At 46.6% G+C, this 23,566-nt stretch overlaps 1 protein-coding gene across 7 annotated transcripts in view; it reads right to left on the bottom strand.

Annotated features, from left to right (window-relative positions):
• The window catches only part of BICDL1 (BICD family like cargo adaptor 1), a 108,537-nt gene that overhangs the window by 5,419 nt on the left and 79,552 nt on the right, over positions 1–23,566 (bottom strand). For 4 of the 7 annotated variants that reach the window (XR_635205.3, XR_635204.3, XM_009181817.4 and 1 more), the window contains 4 exons: positions 16,820–16,999; positions 15,881–16,099; positions 14,349–14,492; positions 7,914–8,044 (listed from right to left, as the gene is read on the bottom strand). Coding sequence is in view for 4 of the 7 variants with exons in the window: in XM_009181817.4 (XP_009180081.1) it covers positions 7,914–8,044; positions 14,349–14,492; positions 15,881–16,099; positions 16,820–16,999 (674 nt within the window). In the remaining 3 variants the exon portion in view is untranslated. The remainder of the gene's footprint in view (positions 1–7,913; positions 8,045–14,348; positions 14,493–15,880; positions 16,100–16,819; positions 17,000–23,566) is intronic. The other 3 variants (XR_002515892.2, XM_009181818.4, XM_003907239.3) reach the window with 1 other exon arrangement.

Raw genomic sequence — 23,566 nt, 5'->3', positions numbered from 1 at the left:
CAGAGGGGATCAAAGGCCTCACACAGCATAAAGGAGCTACTCATCCTTCCCCAAAATGGCCCATTCCCCACTGGAAGACAGGAACCTTGTCCTGCTGGTATAGAAGGGATTCCTTGTAGTTAGCAACCTCCCTTAGGGGAACTGTCCTGAAGATACAGAGGTGTGCAAAGGTAGCCACACAGTGGTGATCATCACAGCTTAGCTAATCAGAGTAGCCAAGCGGTCATAAATGATATAATGGAATACAGTCACCAGTAAACACCATAACGTGTGGCCGGGCGTGGTGGCTCATGCCTGTAATCCCAGCACTTTGGGAGGCCGAGGTGGAAGGATTACCTGAGATCAAGAGTTTGAGATCAGCCTGGCCAACATGGCAAAACCCCATCTCTGCTAAAAATACAAAAATTAGCTGGGTGTGGTGGCAGGTGCCTGTAATCCCAGCTACTCAGGAGGCTGAGGCAGGAGAATCGCTTGAACCTGGGAGGCGGAGGTTGCAGTGAGCCAAGATCACGCCACTGCACTCCAGCCTGGGCAACAGAGCAAGACACTGTCTCAAAAAAAAAAAAAAAAAAAAAACAACAAAACCCCACAAAAAACCCATGAGGTAGAATATTGACAGTTCATAACATATTGCTGAGTGGAAAAGCACCAGAAAACAGGATCTAGTATAACACTAGTTTTGTAAAACAAAAACTGCCTGTGTCCACTGGGTGCAGTGGCTCACGCCTCTAATCCCAGCACTTTGGGAGGCCAAGGTGGGCGGATCACTTGAGGTCGGGAGTTCGAGACCAGCCTCACCAACATGGAGAAACCCTGCCTCTACTAAAGATACAAAAATTAGCCGGGCGTGATCCCAGCTACTCCGGAGGCTGAGGCAGGAGAATCACTTGAATCCGGGAGGCGGAGGTTGCAATGAGCCGAGATAGTGTCATTGCACTATCTTGTTGCCAGCTTGGGCAACAAGAGCGAAACTCTGTCTCAAAACAAAACAAAACAAAAAACTGCCGGTGCGTTCAATGGATATGCACAAAAATGTCTAGCTGGTTATCTCTGGGTGATTACTGATGGGTAACTCCTCTGACATAATTTTGCATTTTTTATTATCACATTTGTATTTCACGTATTACTTTGTTCACCTTTCCCAACATTCCTAAATCACAGCTGTTCAATGCAAAAGAAAATTAATTTTTTTCGAGGGCAGGGGAACGAGAATAAAGGCGGAAGGACCTCTGCAGAGGCAGCCCTGGTTGCCCAACTGCAGAAACGTGTATTATTTAGCCCTTGCCTTCATTAATCGCTCCCTCAAGGACTCGAAACAGCAAAGCTAACAAAAGCGTGCCCCTTGTACAGGGCCAGCGACTAATGTGCAGGACTCAAGGGCAGCTAGAGGATCCGCCTGCAGGGGCCGCCTAGCTCCAGCTTCACAACACCGACTGCATTAACCGAAGTGCGGCCGGAAAAAGGAACAGGTGGATCCCACTCGCAAAGTGCTCAGGCCACTGCTGCGACCAGCACTTCTTCTTTGGTTTCAGGTCTACCGAGCAATTAGCCACCTGTGCCGACACCGCAAAGGGCGCCCCGCCCGCCTTCCCTAGAGAAACCGCTCCAGACAGCTCAGCCACCGCATCAGCCCCGCCCACTGCGACAGCGATAGGACTCGAGCCCCGTCCAATGGATGCTAAGGACTCAGATGCCAAAGGCTGCCTCCGTCACACCACTGCTATTGGCTGGCAGCAAGCAGCGGAAATCCTCACGCGGCATGGGTTGCCATGGACACCCGTCCAGCAGCGTCAGAACCCCTGGTGCCGCACGGCAGCCGCTGCCTCCTGAGCTTTCGGCGTCCCCCGGCAGGTGGCGCCCAGAGCAACGGGAGCCCCAAGAATGTGCTGACTAACGCTGCCGCCGAGGGGCCGAGCGGCCGAGGGCTACAGCGGCGGCGCAGCGCCGGGCATGGTAGGGTTCCCTTCCTTCCCAAAAAGGCCCTGAGGCAGGGTCTGTCTGGACGACCTCCAATCCTGGCCACACGCTGCACCCTTGGGACATTTGCTCACCAAGGAATAAGTGCTTGTCATTCATGGGAAACCCCAGACCAGGATCAACACATTAATCACATTTTAAAAATAGGAATATTTCCAAGGGCTCGAATAATTCCTTTTTACAAATGAAACCACCACTAACTGAGTTGTTTTTGTAAGGCAGATTGCTAGCGCAAGATTTTTTTTTTTTGGTTTTAGTGAAGGCCTTTCACCTGCAAGGAGATAAAAAAATTGCTACTTAATTTTCCTGAAACTCATTTATTGTATAGGAGAAGGTGCACCTTAAGGTTTCTGCAGCCCAGTGACGAGAAGGAAGTTATTTTTCTTAGGGATTCTCACCCCTCACTACACATTAAAATCAACGGGGAAAGAAGTGGGCCCCAACTGACCCCACCCAGTGATTTCAACTGTATTGTTCTGGTGAGGTTCCTGGTGTCTCAGAGCTTCCCAGATGATTGTAATGTGTGGCCAGGATGGAGAATCAGAGATAATGTATATGGAAGAAGTATCTGGTAAAACCAAGGTCCTACACAAATGGAGGGTGTGGTTTCCTCTTTAAATGATTCCTTAGGCTTGTTGTCTCAATTCTTGTGTAACAAAAATTCATTTCTAAGGTATAGGAAAAGAACTGTCCTCCCAGAGTAACCTAACTGCCCAGCCAGCCCTGTTCTATAGGAGTCCAGGAAGGACAGGACCCTTACTCTAGAGTTCTCCCTACTGGTGGAATCTTTCCAGAGGGGAGGATTTGCAAGTCTAATCAGGCTCCTGGATAGTAACTGGGCCTCCTTTGAAAGCAGGCAAGGGCATACATTTCAAGGTTTCATGTAGATTTGCTCACCTAGGTGGCAGAGCTAGGTTTTACTTTTTTTTTTAAAGGGAAGAAGACTGGACAACTTGCTTCTTCTCTCCTGCACCCTGATACTTTCTGTTTGTATCCCCCACCTTCCATCCCACCTTCCATGCTGATGACAGAATATGATCTTAATGTTCAGCTTCTTGTCTGAGAGAAGGTAACCAATCCATGTGTACTTCTATCTTCATTCTGCCTTTTGTTTTGTTTTGAGGCCGGATCTTGCTCTGTCATCCAGGCTGGAGTGCAGTGGCATGATCACAGCTCACTGCAGCCTCAACCTTCTGGGCTCAAGTGATCCTCCCACCTCAGCCTCTTGAGTATCTGGGACTCCAAGAGTGTACCACCACACTCAGCTAATTTTTTTATTTGTATTTTTAGTAGAGACAGGGTCTCGCTATGTTGCCCAGGCTGGTCTTGAACTCCTAGGCTTAAGCAATCCTCCCATCTTGGCCTCCCAAAGTGCTAGGATTACAGGTGCCTTGCCTGGCCTCCTTCTGCTTTTGATTTCTAATGGACTTCCATGATTAGCATCTTCACTTTACCATTTTATTCCATCACACAATTTCACTGTTATTCATAAAGGTATGCTGCCTCCTCTATCACACTGTTACTTTTTTTCGAGGCAGGGCCTCACTCTGTCACCCAAGCTGGAGGGCAGTGGCAATCTTGGCTCACTGCAACCTCCGTCTCCTGAATTTGTGATCCTCCAACCTGGCTACTTTTTTTTTTTTTTTTTGGTAGAGATGGGGTTTCACCATGTTGGCCAGGTTGGTCTCCGACGCCTGACCTCAAGTGATCCACCTGCCTCAGCCTCCCAAAGTGCTGGGATTGCAGGCCTGAGCTGCCGCACCCCAGCCTCATCACACTGTTTACTTAAGTATCCATTAACTAAATATAATGGAAATCCAAGCAGCAAAGATACATCCTTATGTGGACTTCACCAAGAACAATTTCTAAAATGAACTACAAACTGACAGACACCACGACATGAGGTTCTGACCAGAAAGAAAAGGGGACCCAAAAGTAAAACAGAAATGGAGATAATCAAAATGATGAAAGAGAACAGAAGGGAGGGGAAAGTGTGTGTGGAAATGAGAAGGTTAGAGTATGAGTAATTTTTTTTTTTTTTTGAGACAGAGTCCCCATTCTGTTGCCCAGGCTGGAGTGCAGTGGCGCGATCTTGGCTCACTACAACCTCTGCCTCCCGGGTTCAAGTGATTCTCCTGCCTCAGCCTCCCAAGTAGCTGGGATTACAGGCGCCAGCCACCATGCTCGGCTAATTGTTGTAGTTTTAGTAGAGACGGGGTTTCATTATGTTGGCCAGGCTGGCCTCAAACTCCTGACCTTAGGTGATCTGCCTGCCTCGGCCTCCCATAGCGCTGGGATTACAGGTGTGAGCCACTGCAACCGGTCTGAGTATAAGGAATTTTAAAGTCAGAAGTGAAAATGTATGTCATACTATTTTTTTTACAAAGGCATATAGTATCTTATTTACAAATTGTTTCCAAGGAGCTCATTTTAGCTTCCCAACAAGTAGCAGTGTAGCAGAGGGAAAAGGGTGTCAGGAAGATGGGAATCAGAAGACCTGAGGTGGAGGCTCATGAGTCACTGCTGGCTGTGGCCCTGGCAAAGTATTTCTTAGTTTCCTCATCTGTAAAATTGGGATTAAAAATTTTTACTTCTTACTGTGGCTGGGAGGATTAAAGAATAAAAGTGTTGGCAGGGTACTGTGGCTCATGCCTATAATCCCAGCACTTTGGGAGACCAGGGCGGGTGGTTCACAAGGTCAGGAGATCAAGACCATCCTGGCTGACGTGGTGAAACCCCATCTCTACTAAAAATACAAAAAATTAGCCAGGCATGGTGGCACATGCCTGTAGTCCCAGCTACTCGGGAGGCTGAGGCAGGAGAATCGTTTGAACCTGGGAAGCGGAGTTTGCAGTGAGCCGAGATTATGCCATTGCACTCCAGCCTGGGCAACTGAGTGAGACTCCGTCTCAAAAAAAAAAAAAAAAAAAAAAAAAAGAATAAAAGTTATTTGTAAACTATAAAGTGATGTATAAATATTACTATTGGCTGGGCACAGTGGCTCACACCTGTAATCCCAGCACTTTGGGAGGCTGAGGCAGGTGGATCACTTGAGGTCAGGAGTTTGAGACCAGCCTGACCAACATGGTGAAACCCTGTCTCTACTAATACAAAAATTAGCCAAGCATAGGCGGCGGGCGCATGTAATCCCAGCTACTTGGGAGGCTAAGGCAGGAGAATCGCTTGAACCTGGGAGGTGGAGGTTGCAGTGAGCCGAGGTCGTGCCATTGCTCTCCAGCCTAGGCGACAGAGCAAGACTCCATCTCAAAAAAAATAAGCAAAATAAAGAAATATTACTATTAATATGTTGTAAATGACCCCAAAGTAGATACATTTTTGGTAACTATCTCCTCACACTCCTTGAACAGGGTGGGGCTTGGCACACTGACTCATGCTTATAATCTCAGCACTGTGGGCAGATCCCTGGAGCCCATGAGTTCAAGACTAGCCTGAGCAACAGGGCAAAACTTCGTCTCTACAAAAAACAAAAACAAAAACTAGCCAGGTGTGTGGTGTGCACCTGTAGTCCCAGCTACTCGGGAGGCTAAGAGATGAGAGTATTGCTCCAGCCCAGGAGGTCAAGGATGCAGTGAGCTGTGACTGGGCCACTATAATCCAGCCTGGGTGGCAGAGTAAGACCCTGTCGCAAAAAAATAAATACATAAAAAGTAATTCACAGGGGGATGGGGGATATGTAAGTATGTTTGTGTCCAAAGATTCTGAATGTAAGATAATGCATTTATGAAGAAAATGTGGCCAGGCCGGGCGTGGTGGCTCATGTTTGTAATCCTAACACTTTGAGAGGTAAAGGTGGGCAGATCACTTGAGGCCAGGAGTTCGAGAGTAGCCTGGCCAACATAGTAAAACCCCAACTCTACTAAAAATACAAAAATTAGCCAGGCGTGGTGGTGTGTGCCTGTAATCCCAGCTACTCGGGAGGCTGAGGCACGAGAATAGCTTGAACCCAAGAGGCGGAGGTTGCAGTGAGCTGTGAGCATGGGTGACAGAGTGAGACTTTCTCTCAAAAAAATAAAGTAAAATAAAAGAAACACAGCTGGGTGCAGTAGCTCACACCTATAATCTCAGCATTTTGGGAGGCTAAGGTGGGTGGATCACTTGAACCTGGGAGTTCAAGACCAGCCTGGGTAACACGGTAAAAACCCATATCTACAAAAAAATACAAAAATTAGCCCGGCATGGTGACACAGCTACTTGGGAGGCTGAGGAGGGAAGATCACTTGAGCCCAGGAGGTGGAAGCTGCAGTGAGTTATGATGGTGTCACTGCACTCCAGCCTGGGTGACAAAGAGAGACCCTGTCTCAAACAAACAAACAAACAAAAAAACACAAAACATTTTTAAAAAGACCTAGTTGGCTGGGCACAGTGGCTCACGCCTGTAATCCCAGGACTTTGGGAGCCTGAGGTAGAAGGATTGCTTGAGCCCAGGAGTTCAAGACCATCCCCGGCAACATGGCAAAACCCTGTCTCTAACAAAAATACAAAAAATTAGCCAAGTGTGGTAGTGTGTACCTGAGGTCCCAGCTACTCGGGAGGTTGAGGTGGGAGGATCGCTTGAGACCAGGATGGGGAGGCTGCAGTGAGCCAAGATCATGCCACTGCACTCCAGCCTGGGTGACAGAGTGACACCCTGTCTCAAAAAAAAAAAGAAAAAAGAAAAAAAAAGACCTAGTTTATTGGAAATATGAGGGACAGAGGAAAATGCTAAATGACGCTATGGTATGCAATCAAACCCAGAATGCAGCAAATCTATGAGACAAATGATCCAGTTTCTTCAACAAATAAATATAATATGAAAAAGAAAAAAGAGGAGATGTTACAGACTTCTGGGACACATCAGTTAAATAGAATATGTAGGCTTTGGAGTCTGACTCTAAATCAGTTATAAAAAGATATTTATGGGCCAACTGGGGAAATTCTAACATCAACTGGATACTGATGTTATTAAGAATTATTTTTTTCAAGTGTGATCACTGTATTGTGGGTTTTTTTTTGTTTTTTTTTTTTAAAGTCTTTGTGGTAGAGATGTATACTGAAGTGTTTATGGAGGAGATGACACTATGTCTTGTGATTTAACATAATCCAACAGGGAGGTGGAGGAAGTGGGTGAGGATATAGATGAAATAACACTGACCATATGCTGATTAGTATTGAGACTGAGAGATGAAGTCGTCTTACATCTTCTATTTTTGTGTTTGCTTAAAAATGTCCATAATAAAAAAATAGAAACAAAAAACAAAAAAAACTAAAAAAAAAAAACATGAGGTAGACGTATACATGCGATAAAATTGGAGGCCGGGCGTGGTGGCTCATGCCTATAATCCCAGCACTTTGGGAGGCCAAGGTGGGTGGATCACCTGAGGTCAGGAGTTTGAGACCAGCCTGGCCAATATGGTGAAACCCTGTCTCTACTAAAAATACAAAAATTACCTGGGCATGGTGGCAGGCACCTGTAATCCCAGCTACTTAGGAGGCTGACAGGAGAATTGCTTGAACCCAGAGGCAGAGGTTGCAGTGAGCCAAGATGGCACCATTGCACTCCAGCCTGGACAAGAAAGGCGAAACTCCTTCTCAAAAAAAAAAAAAAAAAAAAAGGAAAGTTCTTTAAGATATAAGTGCAAAAGAAGGCAAGACATGTAGAGTATCATCCTATTGATGTCTAAAAACACCTAACAACTACATTGCCTATATACCTACATATGCATAAGAAAAAGAGCTGCAAAAAATGCACACTTAACTTTCAATACTAGCATGTGTCTGGGGAGGAGAATGGGAATGGGGGTGGGGGTGGGTAGTGTGGAAACTCTAACTTTTACTTTCGTATTCTTTTGTATAATTTAATTTAAAAAATTGAGCATATGCTCAATTCTATATACTCAACTTTATCTTAAGAATAAAGTGAAGCCATCCCTACTCACTTTGCAATGGCCTCGTCACGGTCCTTGATGGCCTTCTGAAGCTGCTCCTTTGGCTCCTTGTCCTCAGATGTGACTCTGAGTCGGTCTCTCTCCTCTTTTAGGGCAGTCATCTCCACACTCAGCAGTGTCACCTAACAGGAGAATGAACATGGTATCACTGCTGCTATCCTGGGTGGTTTTCCCTCCAAGAGGGAAAAAGGAACAAAGAGACCCCAGGCAGACCCAGGGTACATGTGCGGGGGTGCAGCTGGTAGCATTCCACTGCCATCTTGCTCCAAGGAAGGGCCTGTCTCTCTTGAAGAAAGGGTACCACATCACATGCTAGGTTTCAGCTCCGCAGCAAGGGAGCTGTGGGAGTTCAGCCCTGGGCCTGCAGCTGTAGGCCAGATCCCCTTTGCACTCAGCACAGCATACTACCTCCTCCATCTCCAGGCACTCCAGGTAACAAGTGAACGAAGACCATAAGTCATCATGACACACATTTTTTAGGGTAGGGAATCCCGTTTCCTTTCCCACCATCTCTCACTCAACATGGATGCTGCTATCAACAGAGCCCTGGATGGTTCCAAAGCTGGAGACCCTGCTCCCCCGTGACAGCCCTTGGCACAGCCCAGCTCTCTTTTGTTCTTCCTCATTCAGCTCTCCAGGTGAAAGCCACAGGGAACTTAGACACCTAAGTGACATTATCATCTTTCACCTCAAACCTGTTACCTTTTCTGTGGCCCATGCTTCAGCAAAGGGCACCACTGCCTTCTCAGGTCCTCGTGCCCCAGCTGGGAGTCAACCTTTGACAGTGAGACACCCCTCCAGTGGCTCTGTCAGGGACCACAGCTTACCCTGCTCCACAGTACGGTAACCCTGTGTATACCATGATCTGTGTGATGGCAGGAAGCATGTCACATCCATCTGTGCATCCCAGAGCCTGGCCGTGTAGGGTGCTTAATCCCAAAGCAGTAGACAATTGTCATTTTTTGGCTAGTCATCATCCAAAATCTCTTCCCATTTTGGGGGCACTCCTGGTTGTGTGAGACTCTGGTGTGACACAAGGCTCGACCTCCAACTAAAGAAGCCAACAGGTGATAGACATTTCCTTTCCCAGGCAGCCTGGGCACAGGCCTGTGACCAAACTTGCCAGTTACAACCCCTTCCAGGGACTGCAGCTCTGAGCACAGCAAAGCCCCAGGCAAGTGGGGAATTAGTGACAAGGGTGGCAGTTTGTTTCTATTGTCCCTTTTCTCATGGCCCTTTCTTGTTTTGGAGCCGAGTTCTCCTACTTTCCTGTTGATTCTCTAAGCTATCAGGTCTAATACATTCTCTTTCGGCTTACATTAAGCGGAGTACATTTTTTGCTGTTTGCAACTAGAAACCCTGCCTGGTAGAGCTTTCAATAAATATTTATTGGAAAATTGAATAATGAAAGGGTGGGAGCCCCTTCTTCTCAGTTGGTAAGATCAGACATGAGTCAGGATGCCTAACCCTGCCTTCATGTTAAATATGACACATACTTTGACATTTTTCCAAGGGAGGATCCATCCATACAGGTCTGCCTCCCTCCCACAAGGGGACAGATGCCACCTTTCAGTATACTCCTCTGTTCTTCAAGTCCCAGGTCTAATCCTCTTCAGCTAGAATGAAACTGAGCAAAGGCCCCAGGTGTAAGGCTGAAGATCAAGCTTCCCTTGAAGTGTCTGAAAATCAATACACTTCAGACATTCCCCAGAATGAGACGGCAGAGCTGCCAGCCCCTGGGGTAGCAGCCACTCTGGAGGAATTCAGAGGACACCCAACAGTGAAGAGGGATAGAAGGACAATTTGTTGCCACCATAAGCAATGGGTTTTATACTCTGCACAGTCTGGCAGGAAACATCAGGGCCAGATGCTCCGTACTGAGAACAGCCCAAAGCGGCAGCTTTCCTGGTAGGGACAGCTGGGTGAGGAGGGCAGAATTCTCGGGGAAGAACAGGCTGGAGCACCTGCGGCTACCCAGCACACATATGCATCCAGCCCTGAGGCACACAAGGCACCAGGGCAGAGCCCAGCCCCCCTCTATTTAGCAGCAGGCTCTGCAGCCTGGTAGGCCAGGACTCAATACCCACAAAGCACCCAGTAGAAACAGCCAGACCTCCTCTTAGACCAAATGAGCCCTGACATGGCTTTGGGCCAGCTGTGGGCCAGTCAGACGTTCTTACCTATAAGGGACAGGTAAAACTACATGCTAGGCAGGAAAAGCCAAAATTTAATATGCTCCAAATAAAACTCCAGAAGAACTTTTTACTTTGGCCCAAAAAACCTGGTCGAGTTACAGCCTACCAGACATGTGCCTTAGGAGAGGTGACAAGGCACTTGCCATCTTTGAGCTATACATACTTTTCATAAAAAGCAGGAATAAAAACAACTATTTCTCACCACTAAGTTGTCGTTGAGGATTATGAGATAAATGATATCAAGGGCTCAATGCAGTGCCTGGTGTATGGCTGTAAGCTCTACTCTCTCCTCCCTCCTGCAAGATGGGACCTAATCACTGCTGTCGTGATAACTGATCTGGCTTGTTTATACAAATACTTAGGTTACATCCACCCCCAAATCCACTTTTCCCAAATAAGGTGGGTGTCCCCGCAATTAAATAGCAAAGAAAACATTCAAAAGTCAGATATTGAGGGCTTAATTTGCTCTTTTGTTCAACAACATCTGAGTGCTTATTCTCAGCAAGGCACTGTGCTAGATGCTTTAGGAGAGGACACAGCTAGATCAGACCTTGAGCTTATCCTCCTGGGGTCTGGGGTTTGACTGAGAAGATGAGATGTGAGCAGGGTGACTGTGACAAGACAGAGCCAGGGGTGCTCCATGAGGAAGGAAATCAAGAGGGTTTCAGGAGGAAGTGACACTAGATTGGGAACTTGAAGGCTGAATAGCATGGAGATATGAGTAGGTGGGAGGGAAGGCCTTCTGGGCACAGAGAAAGCTGGGGAGAAGGCCCAGATGTGGGTAGCATGGGGTGCATGTGCCACCGCCCTTTATATCCTATGTTCAGTTCTGCTAAAGCAAAGGGGGCAAGAGGGAAACCAGAGGGATGGAGGCTGTGCAACAGGAATGCAGCCAGACTGCACAGCCACAAGGGCTCAAGGCTTCCTGCCATTTGATAATGGGAACCCACCCAGAACTTGTAAGGGGCGTCCCACTTTCAAGTCACGCTTCAGGAAGATCAATCCAAAGCATGTGAGGGTGGGCGGGCTGGGGGAAGGCAGATAAATTGGGAAGTGGTGACCACAGCCAGGGTGTGAAAGGATGCAGGTCTTGAAATAGGGCAGAAGCTAAGAGGATGGAGGATGGAAGAGAGGGCCATGCTGAGATTTCCGAGGAGAGGCACCCAGATTTGGCGAGTGAAGCCCACAGGCTCCCAGCACTCTCTGAATGTTCATGCCCTTTCTGGAGTAACAAGTGTGCACTCGAGTCAAGCATGAAGGATCCAAACAACAGAAATGGGATGCTTCTGACTGAGCCTCCTGCGACCTGGGTGACAGGCCTGAGAACTGGCTGAGGGCCTCACCGATAATGTGTTCATATTCTACAGACTAATCGCAGAAGACCCCCCTGCATCCTAGCAGCTGCTCCACGCATACCAGAGGTGAGGGGCGGGCCACATGGGGAACAGAGAAGGAGGCAGTTCCTTGCCACTGATGGGGGTAGGGTAGGAGGGGGCACAACACCACATGAAGGACTTTGTTCCTTAAGAACAGTAACGGGTGCCAGCAAGTCTTCAGGTCTGGCTATGGATTTTGCTTCTAAAAAATAATTACCAGTCAAATTAAACCACCTTCCTTTATTTAAAAGTTTGGGTAGGCTTCCAGCCCCCACACCTTTGACCTTTGGCCTAGTTTTCAAGAGAGAAAAGAACACTCTCAGGTAACAGGCTCAGAGACTGGGTCAGCCATCAGATGAGGTTTGAGCCCAGTCCAGGAGCTGTGTGCTAGAACCTTGGTCCCACCTAACTACATCTGGGTCCTGCTTCCAAAAGGGCTCAGAGATGGCTCTGACTGTCCTCACGGCACTGTGGGGTCCTGGAGAGCAGGGGCCCTGCACATCCATCTGTTGCTTCTCAGGATCTAGTGCAGCACTAGGCACACAGTGAGTGTCAGTGGATGCTGAACCAACCTTGCATGCAGAACGCCATGCCTGCTGTGATGGCTGCAATTTCTGCAGTCATTCTGGGACTCAGTCTGCACCCTACCCCTGCCTTGGGAGGCCAGTGTTACTTCCTGTGAGGTGGCTGGCTTTGCTAGGTTCAGTGCGGCTGAGGGGTTTTCTGCTTTGACTGAGCATTTGGGAGGAGACGGCCTACAGGAGAAGTCCAATTCTATACCCCGTGTGGGACGTGAGTACAACCTTCCACTTGGTGAACCATTTGTAAGAGAATCCATAGGAATTGGCCTAAATCATTATCAGCTGAACTTCTAAGAAAAATTTCCACGTGGAAATGGGTTCCTAAATATTCTACAATAGAATCTTGGCAACCTACAATTTGCTTATGTTTCTGAATAAAATAATGCTCCCCCCGCATCCACTGTGGAGTTCTAGTTTTACATTTCTGAGAAACAAAACAACAAAACCAGTTAATATTAAAGAACTCATAAACAGAAGCACCCTATGGAAATTTAAATAGGCTTTAAAATAAACAAAACTTTTATTAATCCAAAGACCTTACAGATCCAACGTTCTCCTGCATTTTATTTTTCCAGTTTAGAAGATCTGTCTCTGAGTCTGAATCACTCTCTGGCCAAATTACCTGCTGAAGAACTTAGGTTTCAGGCGGGCGAATGTCTGTGGCTGCCTAAGCCAAGTCTCCAGCGTTTGGCTGCAAGCAAGCCACAGCTTTATGAGACAGAGTCTCACTCTCTCATCCAGGCTTGAGCACGATCTTGGCTCATTGCAACCTCTGCCTCCTGGGTTCAAGCAATTCTCCTGCCTTAGCCTCCCGAGTAGCTGGGATTATAGGCGTGTGCCATCACACTGGGCTACTTTTTCTATTTTTAGTAGAGACAGGGTTTTGCTATGTTGGCCAGGCTGGTCTTGAACTCCCGATCTCAAGTGATCAACCTGCCTTGGCCTCCCAAAGTGCTGGGATTACAGGTGTGAGCCACCATGCCTGGCCAAGCTACAGATTGAAATGGCATCTTTGTGTCCTTGTTATCTGGTCACTCACAGAAGGAAGAGGACAGTAGATGGCTGAAGGTGGGTCTCCTGATATTTTCCAAGAAAATATTAGGAAGACTAATGGGATGACCCCCCAAAAAGGGGAGTTTCTTTCTATAAAGATATTTCAAATGTAGGAAATACTGACTGGGGCCGCATGTGGTGGCTCACACCTGTAATCACAGCACTTTGAGAGTCCGAGTTGAGTGGTTCTCTTGAGCCCAGGAGTTCGGGACCAGCCTAGGCAACATGGCGAACCCTCATCTCTACAAAAAAATGAGTTGGGCATGGTGGCGTACGCCTGTAGTCCCAGCTACTTGGGCAGCTGAGGTGGAAGGATTGCTTGAGCCTAGAAGTCAAGGCTGCAATGAGCTGTGACTGCGCCACTCTAGCCTGGGCGACAGAATGAAACCCTGTCTCAAAAAGAAAAAAAAAAAAAGAGGAAATACTGACTGAAGTGAAAGGCAGACTTAAATTCCATCTCAAAGAAACCTCATGCAGCAGCAAGGAATGAACAGCTTTGAGCCAGGGAAGGAGAGGGGCAGGAGCAAGGTTTAGATGCTACTTGTTTGGTGCGACCCCAGCCCCTACTCCCAAGCAGCACAGAACCTCTACACATGACCACAGTCAACAGGAAGAGTCTTTATTTATCTCCTAGGACAGATTTTAGAAGCTCCGTTTTGAGTGGAGCTGCCTATAAGTCCTTTAAAGTTTCTCAGATCAGAATATAAATGTCTTTCTTCAGTGTTCTCTAGAAAGATGAAATCATGATCAAATGAGAAAGGAACAGCAAGGGTAGCAGTAAGTTCTTCTAAAGCTGAAGAACAGGCTGAGAGAAGTGACGGCACTTACAAAAGGGAACTGTACGGTAAAGATCAATTGTTCCTTGGTTTGCAAACTTCCCTGCCCAGCAGCTGCTGGAAAAGCACCCACAAGTAGCCCAGGGGCTGTCAGCATCTATCAGTCAGATTAACTTTGGCTCTGTATAAGGCAGAGTGTCACTGGAGGAAACGGAGGACCAGCTGTTCTTATCCTTGCCAATTTTACTTCAGGCTAAACTAAAGGACTGGGTTCTTCTCTTGAAGACACTCAGTTTACCTCAACTTCAGGTCACCATTCCCTGATGATTTGACGAAGGCGAGCCACTTCTCATACAGAAATGGGAGAGAGAAACTCACAAGGGTCCCAAGGAAGCCAGGGGCAGGTGCACATGCCCTGCACTGGACTGAAGGTGGGGGTGCTCACCTGACTGTGGAGTCGCTGCAGCTCTTCTAGGCTTTGCCTCAGTTTACCCCTCTCTCCCTCCATGAGCTCCCTTAGGGCTCTCGAGTCCTCACTGGTCTGCCTTATCTGTTCTTCTAAGGAGTCATCATCAAGTCTCCGGGAGCTCTGACAGCAAAAGAAAGACAGCCACAGATATGGTAAGGGTACAGAAGACATGGGGCGGCAGGAGAGAGATGGTTAGTCGGGGGAGAGAAGTAGAGGAGAAACGGGGGAGAGTGGAGGAATGATGTGGTGAAAGATAGTAGGGAAGATGGAGGGAAGGAGAAAAAGGAGGAGAGAAGAGACAAAACGTGCAAGGAAAGAAGGGGTCAAGAAGAGAGACTGCTCAATTTCAACCTGCAAGCAGATGTTCCCTTTTGTTTCAGGCTTGAGGGAAAGGAAGCAGTGTGGCGCGAATAGCACACCACACTCTGACAGTTCTCTTCTCCCACAATGACCTGGCCTCATATTACGATACCGCCCACAAATCAATACAGCATGGTCAGACAGAACAGCTGCCCTTCATATTACTTTACCCAATACAGGTAGAAAGACACAACTTTTCTGTAGGAGGATGAAACGTGGGGAGAAATAATAGCCCAAAAGCTGGGAGTGTGAGTGGAGGGGAAGTCAGGGAGAAATGTATCATGAAGCTGGAAGAAATGCCAGACTGCCCAGGATGCCATTGGGAACAGTCCTCTCCTCCACAGGTGGCCACATGTGGGATTCTAAAAGGCCCTTAGAGCTGATCTTCCCAACTTCCTGTGCTCACTTACATTCTTTTGGCGGAAGCTTCAGATCTTTTACTTTTGCCAATTCACAGCTAACCCTACCACTAGGACCAAAGGGCTACAGAATAGCAACTTACAGTTTTAACTTAGATACAAACTTCTATATGCAAAGTTTCCAAAGAAAGCCCTTAAACTGGAAGCCCCCATTGTCTGTACATCACTACCTGGAGAAAAAGGCTCCATGTGTACCTGGTGTGTGCAGGAAGCTGACTTTGGAGCCCTGGCACTTGGCCCCTCTGCCTCATCACGGCTGTAGTTGGTGTTCTCAAATAAGGGTTCATGGCCAGGCGCGGTGACTCACGCCTGCAATACCAGCACTTTAGGAGGCTGAGATGGGTGTATCACTTGAGGTCAAGAGTCAAAACTAGCCTGGCCAACATGGTAAAACCCTGTCTCTACTAAAACTACAAAAATTAGCTGGGTGTGGTTGATGGTGCATGCCCGTAATCCCAGTTACTCAGGAAGCTGAGGCACAAGAATCACTTGAACCTGGGAGGCAGAGGTTGCAGTGAGCCGAGACTGTGCCACTGCACTCCAGCCGGGGTATCAGAGCGAGACTGTCTCAAAAACAAAATCCAAAAAAATCAGTAAGGGCTCAGAAGAATTTTTGCAGATATTTTATAGGGTTCCAGTTCCAGGGCTGACCTCACCCTATGCACTGGGTTCTAACCCCCCACTGGCCAGCTCCTGTGGGGTAAGGACCATCTCAGACTGGCCTCTTACCGTGGGCTCCATGCCATCCACAATGCTCTGTATCAGTCTCTTGAGCTCATTGAGGGCAGTGCGCAAGCTGCCGGCTGGCACATCCTTGGCGGATGAGGTTTCTGAAGATTCGTCCATGGAGGAGTCCGTGGAGACGGCTGAGTCAGCGCTGTCATTGCCTCGAAGGTGTGAGCACAGGTAGCGAACCTGGCAGTAGGCTTCCCAGAGCTGCAGTCTCAGCTGTTCCACAGAGAATTACTATTCATTACAGACTCTAGAGAAGACTGCTACCCGGCCATCTTTTTCTAGCATCTGAACCCAAAATACTGATACCCAAGACACCAGTTCTAGGAGAAAGGGTTTTTTGTTCTGTTGTTGTTGTTTTTTTTTTTAACTCATTGGTCCCAAGAAATAATACTTATTCTGAACCAAGTACATCTATACAGACTCCAAATTCTTATTCTCCCTGTTCTCTAGCTGCTTCCATTTGCAATATAAAGCACTTCTTTATGTAATCAGTTACTTTGGTGGGAGTCAGAAACCATTCAGGGGAATGAATGGTTCTGGGTATTATGAAAAGTGTGAAAAGAAACCAATTAGATGGAGAAGATGGATCATGACGGCTCTGGAACTCTGTCAATATAACAGGTATGGAGCTGATGGCACAAGCATTTCCTAAGAGGAATTGGGGTGACAATGAGTGGGAATTGGCTGTGCCTATGATACTCTGTCCTCTAGCAATTCTGCTCAATGCCTTAATGGATAAGGTGGGTGGAAAATGGAGGGCCAGGGACATGCTCCATCAGGGCCTGCTTCACGACACTCTAGCCAGCAGGCCAAGGGGCTAACACAGGCACAGGGGCACAGCCTTGCCAGGATGGCAGCTGAGTGCTAGGGAGGAGGACAGGCCCTGAGCAACCCCAGGTAGCCTCGCCTGTGGGGTGACAGGCAGGTCAGCACCTGTTCTCGCTCTTGCTCCAGCTCCTCAGCCTCCATGCTCTGCTCGATCTCTGACAGGAGGGATGTGCTGGTGGCGGCAGAGCTCTGCAGACTCCTCTCCTCAGTGAGTTCTTCCACCTTCACCTGCAGCTGTCGGCAGGAGAGACGCACCTCCTGAAGCTCCAGGTGGCTTTGGTGCAGCTTTCAAAGAAAGAGCAAATGGTTTGAGGTTTACGAAACACAAAAACCAAGACAAACTGACCCCTCAACCTGATCATGCTTCTGGGTCCAACCACCAATTTACAGAAAAATAAAAAGGAGAGAGGAATATGTTAAACTACATCATGAGACGCACTCAGCAAAATCCAGATCTAGAAAATTCTGACCGGGCACAGTGGCTCATGCCTGTAATCCTAGCACTTTGGGAGGCCGAGGCAGGCAGATCACCTACGGTCAGGAGTATGAGACCAGCCTGGCCAACATGAGGAAACCCTGCCTCTACTAAAAATACAAAAATTAACTGAGTGTGGTGGCGGGCGCCTGAAATCCCAGCTACGTGGGGAATGAGGCAGGAGAATCGCTTGAACCCAGGAGGCGGAGGTTGCAATGAGCCGAGATCACACCACTGCACTCCAGCCTGGGTGACAGTGTGAGACTCCATCTCAAAAAAAAAAAAAAAAAAGAAAAAAGAAAATTCTACAGGACAAACAACTCCATTTCCTTAACAAAAACATTGCAAGGGGAAAAAAAGATAGAGGAGGAACACAGAAATAAAAAAAGACTTGAGTTATACCAACCAGGCCAGGCGTGGTGGCTCACGCCTGTAACACCAGCATTTTGGAAGGCCAAAGCGGGCAGATCATCTGAGATCAGGAGTTCAAGACCAACCTGGCCAACATAGTGAAATCTGTCTTTATTAAAGTACAAAAATTAGCTGGGCATGGTGGCGGGCGCCTGTAATCCCAGCTACTCAGGAGGCTGAGGGAGGAGAATCACTCGAACCCAGGAGGCAGAGGTTACAGTGAGCCGAGATCACCCCATTGCACTCCACCCTGGGCGACAAGAATGAAACTCCGTCTAAAAAAAAAAAAAAAAAAAAAGAGTTATACTAACCAATCGCACTGTGTAGGCCCATTTTAATCTGTATCTTGATTCAAACAAAAATGTGAAAAAATTATGACATTTATAAGACAAGTGAAAATCTGAACACTCACTGGGCATTTTATAGTATTAAGAAAATATGCTATTTTTTTGGTATAATAGTACTGGAGTTACATTTTTTAAAGTTCTTATCTTTTAGAGGTTAGTACTTTTTATTTCTAGATGAACTTATTAAAATCTGAGATTTACTTCAAAATAACGTGAGAGAAAAGGAAATGGATGTTATGAAGATGGGGCAGCACTGGGCAGGGACTGGTGGTTTTCAGAGCTGGACTTCATTACACTGTGCCACTGTGGAATGTTTGAAATCCTTTGCAATAAAAAATCAAACACACACAGGCACACAAAGTGAGATACCATTAGAGTCTCACCAAGATGGCTAACATAAATAATACAAATAATATCAAGTGTTGATGAAGATGTGGGGCAATGCTGGTGGGAGTAGAAAATGTACGAATACTTTGGAAAATTGGCAGTTTCTAATAAAATTAAATATATATTCTATGATCCAGCAATTCCACTTTCAGCTGTAGACCCAACAAAAACGAAATGTGCACAACAGACACACACAGGATGTTCAAATAACCACAAATGGGAAACAATCCAAATGCCAATAAAAATAGAATAAGTAAATTGTGGTATGTTCACATGTTGGAATACTACACAGCAACAAAAGAATATACTACTACCATATGCCACAACATGGTTAAATTTCACAGACACAATGTTAAACAAAAGCCAGACATAAAAAGTATACATGAGTCTATTTATAAAACGTTCCCAAACTTCACTGAGGTAGAAAAAAGTTGGAGTAGAGGTTTGCTTTTGAGGAAGTGGCAAGTATTCTTTTTAGGGTGCTGATCGTGGTCTGTAGATTGATCTCCATGATGGTTACACAGGTATGTATTTGTAAAAATTAATTGGGCTGTCCCCTTAAGATTTGTATGCTTTACTATATATATTTTTTCATGAAAAAAAATTAAGGGAAAAAAGAATAGCTTGGAAAGGAGCTGGAGGTGGAAACGGGAGTAGCATCTGGATAGTAATACCAAGAGTTTCTACCCCAACCCAACCGTTAGAGGCAAGGCCCTAGGCTGGCCCCTCGCTTCCACATCAGGTAGTTGAGCCACAGGTGAAAAGTGACTTTCCTAAAACCCTTGTGAAGCAGAACTGGTCTGATGACTCCCAGTCCAGGGGTCTTTCCGGTTTCCACATACCTTATTTGTTCCAGAGAGACATTAACAGATGAGATAGTAACTTATTTTGAAGATCTCTAAGGGAGGAAGTCCCACAGCTTCAGTTCTAACTCTCATGGGCAGACATGTCCACAGTTTTGCCATGTCTAACATCAGTCCTTCATCCTGCACGTTCACCTGTTTGTTCTCTCTCAGTCCTTTTCTGAAGACTGAAAAGAGCTAATTACTTGAGAGACATTCCTTTTCGATAGCTTTCCAAATAGCTCTATTCTGCAAGCCAAATATTATATATATTATATGTCCTTTAGACTTTTCCCAGCCTCTCTATCTTGATTTTTAAATGATCTCAGAGATTTTCACATAAGCCTACATTTTTAGAGCTAGCAGAGCCACAGAGATCAATGAGTCCAACTATGTCAGGATAAAACTGAAGCTTAGAAAAGGGGAATGGTGCCAGTGGTAGAGAGGAGACAGCCGCACAGGGGTCAGGAATTGTGGGCAGTACTCTTTCCTTCTCTCTCCATGCTGCGACTTCACCCCCTCCACCCCACTGCATTCTCCATGGCCCCTTCTGTGTGGAGTTCACAACAGGGCACAACTCTCTGGGGAGGTCACTAATGCTGAATATAAGGGGATGACCCAGCCACAACTGCTAAATGCTATTTTTTGAGTCTCTGTCGCCCAGGCTGGAGTGCAGTGGCGTGATCTTGGCTCACTGCAACCTCTGCGCCCTGGGTTCAAGCAATTCTCCTGCCTCAGCCTCCCTAGTAGCTGGGACCACAGGCATGCGCCACCACATCCAGCTAAATTTTGTATTTTTAGTAGAGATGGGGTTTCCCTACATTGGCCAGGCTGGTCTCGAACTCCTGACCTCAAGTGATCTGCCCATCCTGGCTTCCCAAAGTGCTGGGATTATAGGCATGAGCCACCACGCCCGGCCTAAATGCTATCTTCTCATCTGTGCACTCCATCACTAACCTGCTTTTAATACAGCAGACTCTAATTGTGGAATTGTCATCAGTTTGCTAGCAGTTAGGAACATGGCCACATGCCACATGCCACATCTGCCCAGAAGCAATGTTTCCCACTCTTCATATCTGTGGACTGCAACACCCCACTCCAGGTCCTTAGAAGACTTTCAGGAAGTGGTGGTGGAGGGGAGAACTTCTTGGGATTTAAATTAAGCTAATTTATTCTGTTATAAAACAGCATTTCTGGGGTCACCTCTGTTCCATTAAAAAGAAAGTAGATACTGCACTGGTCTTTTCCAGACTCATGGCTGAGTTGGCTTGTGGCTCCTGCAGAAGTGCAGACTGGGGTGGCTGGCAGCCACTTAGAGCTCTGTAGTTCTCATGAAGGAAGCTGCCTTGCAGAGCCTTTGACCAATCACTTAGGTGTCCCGGGAGTCTCACCTTCACCATCAGCACTTGGAAATGATTGACTAACGGCACCAGTGATCTGGAATAGCCCTAACTAGGAAGGGTTTGGAGCCTGGCTGCCCAGAGAATGAAGAAAGGATTGGCAAGCCTGCTCTGCATAGTTCTGGTGGATCAGCAATACCTGCTGGTCCAGTGGGAACTTCTCCAACCTGTTTTGAGGAGACTCAGAAAGAAAAACATCAGGGTTACAGGAAAAAAGGAGACATTCCTAGGAAGCATTTGGCACAATTACAAATGGCATATTAAATTGGCAAAATGCTTCATAATTATTTTTTTAGACAACTCCACACACATCGCAGCAGGAGGAAGTTAGGCACAGACAAGTACAAGTTCTTACATACTGGACAAAATTAGTTCAATTACTCATGCACACTCAAAGGTGCTTAATTAATGATAACAGCAAGGGAACAAAAGACCAGGAGAGGTCTGCACTCTCCAGTCAACAACTGATTCACCAACTGGATAGACACAAGAAGAAAAACCAAACCAAACAAGGGAAGTCTATTACATTTAAGAGGCCTTTAAAATAAGAAACATCATTCTTTATATGACAAAGGTGACACTAAGTATACTTGTATGTATGAATGAGAATGACACCAAGTGCTTTGTGTTTGTATAGTACACTACATTTACGCTCATCTGAGGGAACTGGGATGGTGTGATGTTACGTGATTTGCCTAAGGGTACACAGTCAGCATTAGAGCAAGGTCTAGGCTCCAGGTCACCTGCTTCCTGGGTTGCCCCACAGTGAGCAGGGCCTGTGCTCTGCTGATGGAATCCACCCAGTCGCTGGGACTAGGCCCTGCACACATCTGTAAAATGCCCAGCTCAGTATGAGACAGGGCAGTGAACTGGCCCTTAGAGGAACAGACAGATTTCCTTTACTGGATAGTAAGAGTTTGGCAAAATACTTGATATATACTCGGTGCTCAATAAACAATAATTTTTATGCTTATTCTCAGGTCTGAAAAAACTCAGAGTTGGATTTGATCAGTTGTTTAAAAATCTGTTTTTGACAGCAGGACCCCAATTATATGGTGAAAGAGATCAAAAGGGGGCTCCTCTGGTTGTGACAGGCCTGTTGCCTTGCCTGCTCAGCCATCCCTCACCCTTGTCTGAGGATTTAAAATCAAGGGATTAAGTACATTCCAAGGCCACTAGCTTTACATTTTACAAGTATGGTTTAGGATCATTCAGCTGCTACCTGAGCAAGCTGTATTTTTTATTTCTGTATCAGTACAGGCCATTTTAGCAACAGAAAGGACTTTCTGGAGGACACTGGTAATTAGTGGCAACTTGAGAGTTTCACATGAACTGAAGGACTATAATGATAAATTGTTAGGGAAGATGAGAATTCAGCCTGTAAATGAAGATTTTCCAAATCAACTGAGTACTGCCTGACCTGCTGCAGGTCCTTAGGTGAATGACACCTTCTCAGTCTTGAAGTTCAACAGGAAGACAGTGGATGTGCACATGGTGAGCAAGTGCATGTGGCATGATGGGATTCTCGCTGCTAGAGAATGTACAGCCCACAGTGCTGGTCAGGCCTCTGATGGCCTACTAGTCCTTCCTCTTTCCTGCTACCTAGGCCCCTAATTTTTGATTTGAAATAAGGACTTTTCACTGTAAATTCATGCTGAACTGAAAGTTTCTTTTAGGCAAGGGCCATTTTTCTTTCTCCATACTTATATTCCTTCTCCTCCCATACTGTATGTCAGCAACCCTCAGGAAAGCAGCCTGATAGGGTAATAAATGCTGGTCAGGAACTGACTTTCGGAGGTCAGTGATACCAGGAAGTTATTACTGAGCTACAGGTAAAGCAGATGAGAGGGTTCCAGTCTCGATTCTACCAAAGACTCACTACATGACTTTGGAGAAATGATTCAGTTTTTCTCAATATCAGCTTTATGACGTATGCTAAAAGCACCCTGTATGCCAAAGAGGCACGCAAATGTTCACTGCTATTATCATCATCAACCTTGAAAAATCAGCAAACTCTTTTCCATCTTGAAAACTTCTGTAAAGCTTTAGCCAGCACCATTTTCTACTCAACACTTACTGAGGCACTACTATCAATATATGAAAAGTTACTAGCTGAAGATACTAAAAACATGGAGAGAGAAAAGCCATTCATTTTCCCTCAAAGAGGTTCATCACTCAGGTGTCAGCCTAGCTGATGGTGGCAAGGACAAGTAATCTTAGCCCAAGATACTATATTTCCTTATCCCATACCCCAAGGCTTTCAAACGGCCTACCTATGAGCCCAGTGGGACCTTCTGTGGCCTAGCCTTTGGGTGGAGACCCATCTGGTGCTTGAGTACACCTGGATGACCACCTCTGCACAAATATCACTGTTGCAATCTAGTGCACTCCCTGGCATGAACAGAGAATGCCAAAGGGAAGCAATGCACTCTGAGTTTCTGACCCCGGTCCTCCTAGGCCAGCCCAGCAAAGCATCTTGGTAGCAGATGCTGTACTCTATTTCTGGGAAGACTGGAGTGATGATATCTTTTTGTTTTGGGAGTTGTTTCTTGTCAAGCGTGAGCTTGGGGATTCAGCTGAGGCCCGGTAGCAGTTCCCAAATAAGAACAAATATGGCCATGAAGCAATTTCCTTCGGGAAGGAAAAAAAGAGACTGATTAGGTTCACAAAGGGTTCAGTCTATGCCTTTTCTGGCAACTGGCAGAAGCAGAATATAAACCTTGCTGTGTTCAGTGGGCAGCTTCGGGTTTCTGCTCCATGCCAACCAACTAAATCCATGAGCTTGGGAAGACAGCAGCAGAGAGCATTATGAGCTGAGTCAGAGAGTCACAGGCTCTCTCTGAAACCTTTTAGCAGATTTCACAAATGCTAGGAGGCCAGAATAGCACTCCTGGTGTTCCAGTCATGTTAACCCAGAGAGAACTCTGTGAAACTGCTCCATGGGCCAGTGGCTCAGAACACATTGGAGAAATGATCTGTGGGTAGCAGTG

The sequence above is a fragment of the Papio anubis genome, chromosome 9, assembly GCF_008728515.1.
Source record: "Papio anubis isolate 15944 chromosome 9, Panubis1.0, whole genome shotgun sequence".
NCBI classification, from domain to species: domain Eukaryota; kingdom Metazoa; phylum Chordata; class Mammalia; order Primates; family Cercopithecidae; genus Papio; species Papio anubis.
Note: the sequence above shows the minus strand (reverse complement) of the source record. Positions and strands in the feature narration are given on the sequence as shown.